At 39.1% G+C, this 6,332-nt stretch overlaps 1 protein-coding gene across 1 annotated transcript; it reads right to left on the bottom strand.

Moving 5' to 3' along the window:
• Nucleotides 1-145: 145 nt before the first annotated feature.
• LOC133409801 (eukaryotic translation initiation factor 4E type 3-like) lies at nt 146-6,326 on the bottom strand. Its single transcript, XM_061690286.1, has 7 exons — nt 5,793-6,326; nt 3,476-3,548; nt 3,033-3,127; nt 2,863-2,923; nt 2,709-2,775; nt 2,468-2,623; nt 146-2,374 (listed from the first exon to the last, which is right to left on the bottom strand). Exons 1-7 carry the CDS (start codon nt 5,966-5,968, stop codon nt 2,328-2,330), a joined length of 675 nt encoding a protein of 224 aa, XP_061546270.1. The 5' UTR covers nt 5,969-6,326; the 3' UTR covers nt 146-2,327.
• Nucleotides 6,327-6,332: the final 6 nt, after the last annotated feature.

The following is a 6,332-nucleotide window of genomic DNA, read 5'->3' as shown; positions in this document are numbered from 1 at the left end:
ACTCAGCCTGTGAATGACTGTAAACAGCCACAGGATGGCGACATTTTCCATTTTGCCGCCACGTTCTGTATTCGCAGAAAAAAATGTTTAGCCATTAGATTCTGTTGGGAGGGGGAAACACACACAAATGAACCTAAGTGCATTCACAAGTTTTCAGGTTTATTTTCAAACAAAATAAAACAAACAGACATGCAGAGGATAGAAGATTCTATAGCAGATTCTAACACTCGTGTTTGCCAGGCACCGTCCAAGATCAACAGTTACAAAGTTCAGCGATGTCGAAGTGGAAGGCCGCGCAAGCAGTTGCCATTAACATGTATGATGTGCTTCTGATGAAATTACGTAAACATAAGAGAACTATAAATCTGACCAAGCCTAGCAAAGCCTGTCAGTGGTTTGATCCTTAAAGAAATCTGCTTGCATTGAGTGGAAACCCCATCAACAATGATAATGCTAAACTACAGATTTGATTGAGATGGTGGTAGTTTGCTTTCGGAAACATTTGACTTCACCTCTATGAAGAAATTAGTGCAAATAGTCATTGCAAACATGAAAGAATGCTGTTCCAAGTGTGCATGTCAATGTTTTCCCTGATTGATTTACGACCAGTCCAGAAATGAATTGATGGTGTGCTTAGTCTGATGACTAATATTCAAACATTCTGAAATTAAACAACTAATATGTTCAGTCATCATAAAAAAGCCCAATATATTTCAGGTGGATCAAATGCTATTAAACTAAATGCAAAAAATAAATAATAATAATTTAACAAACTAACTGAAAATGAAAACAACTGCACTTTGGTCAGAGTTTTGTGTCTATTGTTTATTATACCTGAAGGAACATGCTAACAAAGCAAAGTATTTGTGTAGGACAGAGACTAATCATCTTTACAACCAGAATAATTTACTTTTTTTGTTTTATTTCAAAATTCATTTTTATCTGAAATATTATTTTCAGTAGGCATGACTCTTGCATAATTTGAATATAATTCTCATCAACTATTTGTCTTCATTGAGGTGACTGTCATTTTTTTTAAATCCACCTTTTAACCTTTTTGAAGAGAGGTGTGATTTCCTGCTAAATTAGTAGTGTAAAGTAGAACTTATATCGAGTACTATTGATTCCCAACCAGGGTGCTGTCATACCTAAGTGAACCATGAGCTCATTGGGGCTGCCATAGTAAATGGTCATAATAATTTTGGGACAAATTAAGTGAAATTTCACTTAATTTGTCCTAAAATTATTATTCAGGTGGTACAGTGAACGACTGGTTAACACATCTGCCTCACAGTTCTGAGGAGCGGGGTTTCAATTCTTGACCCCGCCTGCGTGGAGTTTGTATGTTCTCCCAGTACCTGTGTGGGTTTTCTTCGGGTACTCCGGTTTCCTCCCACATCCCCAAAACATGGGTGGTAGATTGATTGAAGACTCTAAATTGCCCGTAGGTATGAATGTGACTCCGAATTGTTGTTTGTTTATATGTGCCCTGCGATTGGCTGGCAACCAGTTCAGGGTGTACCCCGCCTCTCGCCCCAAGATAGCTGGGATAGGCTCCAGCACGCCCGCAACCCTAGTGAGGATAAGCGGTACAGAAAATGGATGGATGGATGAATTATTATTCTCTACTACAAATAATTCTTTGTTTATCGAGCAATGCCATCATTATATAGTGCAAGGCAGAACAAATACATGTCCTTTCATTTGATGGATACAATAAATCTGTATATCTACCTGGTGCCATCCATGCAACAAAATAAGTAATGGCTTCCTGCATGTATATTAGCTTTGTATTCAAATAAACAGGGCCAGATTTCACACAGCGTAAGTTCATTTCTGAGTAAATTGAGACAAAATCATCATTCATTCATTCATTCATTTTGTTTGGTGGTGTGCAATGAGATTTTTGTAAAATGGGTGCATCGACGCAATAAAGGTTGGGAAACCCTGGTTTAGGGAACTTGATTTGGGCCGTAACTCACAAAAGAGTGAAAAGATGTGTGATTTCAAAAGTGTACTTAGTCAAACACTTAGTTTTGTTTGTGATCCAGAAACTGAACACCACTGCATATAACCTTCTATATTTTGGTTAGATCTTTGCAAAAATGGGCATTATAAAATTACTAATTAGTAGTAATACAAATAACAAGCAAAACTATTTCAGATACAGTATAAGAATGACCTTAGTTCCAAAAGGATGGGGCATGTCCATGCCATAATATAATGGCTACATTTTGAGTTGATGAGGTCAAAAATATAAGCTTCAACTCAGCTTCTTCAAAATGTGCCCACAGATGAGCCAAGATGTGCTTGAAGTGCAAAATGTGCTAATATCGTGATCGACCTCCTTCAAAAGCATGATGCTCCTTATGAGCTGCAAGCAAAGCAAATATGAGCATTACTTACATTTATGAGCTTCACAATGCATGAATAATAACAAAAACACACAATGTGAAGAAAGACTCACGTTTGTAAAACACTGCTTTAAATGGCATCTGTGGAAGGAGCTCGTGGATCCTCCCTAAAATTTTAGACTCCTCAGCGCAGGACGCGTTTCTGTTCCACACTTGAACAACATCCTCTCTGTCTCTTACACTGACGCTGACACCAACCACTTCATCCTCTGTGAGTTAAGTGAGTCAAGGGCAATTGGTTGAATATTGACTGTAGATTAGATGCCTTACGAGAGTTATGAAACGATAGTTTACCGGCAGCACAATAATCACTGAACTGTTCACCAATGGTGGCTAGTAGCAATTCCTTCCACACAGCAGACTGTGAACATGAGGACAATTTTTATTAGCTCATCACATGAATGTGAAAATCTGAGATACCTGTTATTTATTCAGTTACATTACTCACTGTGCACTCTTTTGGTACTTTCAACCTCCAAACACCACCTTTAGCGTTACTCTCTTCCTCCCTGTTTGGAAACAAGCCAAGTAACATTATACATTACATAGATTTATACTATTTAGTCAATAGATGCACACAAGTATTCACTCCACATATTGATCTTCAATTTAACTCACCACAGTGGTTTTCTTTCACCTCTCATCAGGTGATAGCTGGACCTCAGTGGCAAGATGGAGACATTGGGTATGTTGTTATAAACTCTCCAAAAGTTCTAGAGGAAACAAATATTTTATCATCATTTCCCGATAAAGGAAGTACTGACAGTGTCAGCATTTTACTGTATGGAAATCCCAGCCAGAGGATTTTATTGACCTTTATCTAGCAATGCTATTGATAGGGATTCACAACAGCCAACTTGACTTCTGCAAGACTGTGTAAAAGAAATGAATGAGTCCGATGAATATGATGGCAATTATAGCCTACGAAACCTAACCTTCTTAAATTTAGGACGAGAATAATTGAACTCGAGTTCCAATGAGAAAGTTCAAGTCTTGCTATGGTGCTGTGTGTATGATGCAGTCATTTTGTAACAAGACTAGAAACGACTAGAAAATCTTGCCTGGACTGTTTCCACGGTGTAGATTTTCTTCAGGTTGGACTCACATTCAGCTGCTGTAGCTCCTGGTAGAGATCTGACAAAGGGGATACTTATTTAAATAGATTTCTCTTTGGAAAAAATAACAACTTCCATTTGACATGTTCCGAATACTATTTCTCCCCAGCGTGTGTCACGTTCCCGTGTGCTGCCGATCAAACAGACAGCATGGAGGTGGGAATCACATGACAAATCAGCAAGTAAACAACTCTGACCTCATTAGAACACAGCACCATCTAACATGTACATGAGGTGGAGGATGAGGCTTGTGAAATGATGATCTGAAATGACGTGGATGTAAGTGAAAGAGGAATATGAGCCACATGTTTTTAAAGGCGACCCAGTAAGGAGTCAACTGGTTTGTAGCAATAAAACTTCCTATAATAACATGTAAAGTGAGAAGTGAATTTGACCTTGTTTGAAAATTAGTTTTGAGCATTTTTTATTAATTATTCTAGGATCCTCACAAGCAGGTGTCTTAATGTACAAACCCAATTCCAATGAAGTTTGGGACGTTGTGTTAAACAAATAAAAACAGAATACAATTATTTGCAAATCATGTTCAACCTATGTTTAATTGAATACACTACAAAGACAAGATATGTAATGTTCAAACTCATAAACTTTGTTTTTAGCAAATAATCATTAACTTAGAATTTTATGGCTGCAACACGTTCCAAACAAGCTGGGACAGGGTCATGTTTACCACTGTGTTACATCACCTTTTCTTTTAACAACATTCAATAAACGTTTGGGAACTGAGGACACAAATTGTTGAAGCTTTGTATGTGGAATTCTTTCCCATTCTTGCTTGATGTACAGCTTCTGCTGTTCAACAGTCCGGGGTCTACGTTGTCGTATTTTACGCTTCATAATGCGCCATACATTTTCAATGGGAGACAGGTCTGGACTGCAGGCAGGGCAATCTAGTACCTGCACTCTTTTACTACGAAACCACACTGTTGTAACGCGTGCAGAATGTGGTTTGGCATTGTCTTTCTGAAATAAGCAGGGGCGTCCATGAAAAAAAACGTTGCTCAGATGGCAGCATATGTTTCTCCAAAACCTGTATGTACCTTTCAGCATTAATAGTGCCTTCACAGATGTGTAAGTTACCCATGCCACTGGCACTAGCCCCATACCATCACAGCTGCTTGCTTTTGAACTTTGCATCCATAACAGTCCGGATGGTTCTTTTCCACTTTGGCCCCGGAGGACACGAAGTCCACAATTTCCAAAAACAATTTGAAATGTGGACTCGTCGGACCTCACAACACTTTTCCACTATGCATCAGTCCATCTTAGATGAGCTCGGGCCCAGAGAAGCCAGCCGCGTTTCTGGGTGTTGTTGATGAATGGCTTTTGCTTTGCATAGTAGAGTTTCAAGTTGCACTTACGGATGTAGCGCCAAACTGCATTTACTGACATTGGTTTTCTGAAGTGTTCCTGAGCCCATGTGGTGATGTCCTTTACACATTGATGTCGGTTTTTGATGCAGTGCCGCCTGAGGGATCGAAGGTCAGGGGCATTCAATGTTGGTTTTCCGCCTTGCCGCTTACATGCAGTGATTTCTCCACATTCTCTGAACCTTTTGATGATATTATGGACCGTAGATGATGAAATCCCGAAATTCCTTGCAATTGTACATTCAGGAACATTTTCCTGAAACTGTTCGACTATTTTCTCACGCACTTGTTCACAAAGAGGTGAACCTCGCCCCATCTTTGATGTTGAATGTCTGAGCAATTCAGGGAAGCTCCTTTTATACCCAATCATGACACCCACCTGTTCCCAATTAGCCTGTTCACCTGTGGGATGTTCCAAACAGGTGTTTGATGAGCATTCCTCAACTTTCTCAGTCTTTTTTGCCACCTATCCCAGCTTTTTTGGAACATGTTGCAGCCATAAAATTGTAAGTTAATAATTATTTGCTAAAAACAAAGTTTATCAGTTTAAACATTAAATATGTGGTCTTTGTAGTGTATTCAATTAAATATAGGTTGACCATGATTTGCAAATCATTGTATTCTGTTTTTATTTGTTTAACACGTCGCAACTTCATTGGAATTGGGTTGTAGGTCAAAGAGAAAATGGGTCAGAAAAGCTACCATAGAAACTTTGTGTTATTTAAATACAACAACTTTAGTTACATCCCAGAATAACAGTTAATATCATTTTGAATATTACCTTCTACATGTGTCCATGCATTTCTTTGTTTTCTTGGGGTCAGACAGAGGCTGAATAATCAATTTAATATTTCAAATTGAAATCAGTGACTTACCTATCAAGCCAGAAGGTCCAAGCTGAATGTAACGGTAGAGTGTCATTTTCTTTCTCGTTCAAGAAGCTTCCCAAATCTGAGTCTCGTCCTCGGATGTGAATGCTGGGCTCCAGGAGAGCCACCGGGCTTGATGGAGAACTCAAGTGTAGTAACGTGGCAGCCACCGGGACTGCCATTGTTGTTTTTCACCGGAGAACTAATTGCTTTGTTAATATATATATATATATAATACAAAAAACAAAAACAAAACCACAGGGCGTCGTCTGCAGCTTTCTGTGTTACGTTTGCCTGCTGAAAGTCATCCTGGTGATCAGCTGATAACTCTTCGGCCGATTCACTACGCACTCACAACAACAACTATAACAAACACAATGACGTTCGCTGTGTGAATAAGCAAGCCAGACGTCTCTACGTCTGACGTCCAGGGAAAACCATACGTAGTATTTACCGTTGAAGCAGTTGAGTTTGAAATAAGTATAACCCTTCCGAAACGTGTCTTCCGTAAATGTATGACGTGAACACGTAGACATGCGCAGTCTT

This window comes from Phycodurus eques, chromosome 1 (genome assembly GCF_024500275.1).
Source record: "Phycodurus eques isolate BA_2022a chromosome 1, UOR_Pequ_1.1, whole genome shotgun sequence".
In the NCBI taxonomy this organism is placed as follows: Eukaryota; Metazoa; Chordata; class Actinopteri; order Syngnathiformes; family Syngnathidae; genus Phycodurus; species Phycodurus eques.
The sequence above is the reverse complement of the archived record's forward strand: the minus strand, read 5'-3'. Positions and strand labels throughout refer to the sequence as shown.

Bases quoted from the DNA above. Each gene is read 5' to 3' on its own strand.
- LOC133409801 (XM_061690286.1), bottom strand. From the start codon at position 5,968: ATGGCAGTCCCGGTGGCTGCCACGTTACTACACTTGAGTTCTCCATCA. The intron at 3,128-3,475 runs GCAAGATTTTCT...TGTTTCCTCTAG, and splicing joins ACACCGTGGAAACAGTCCAG to AACTTTTGGAGAGTTTATAA. The intron at 2,776-2,862 runs GTGAGTAATGTA...TCATGTTCACAG, and splicing joins AAGTACCAAAAGAGTGCACA to TCTGCTGTGTGGAAGGAATT.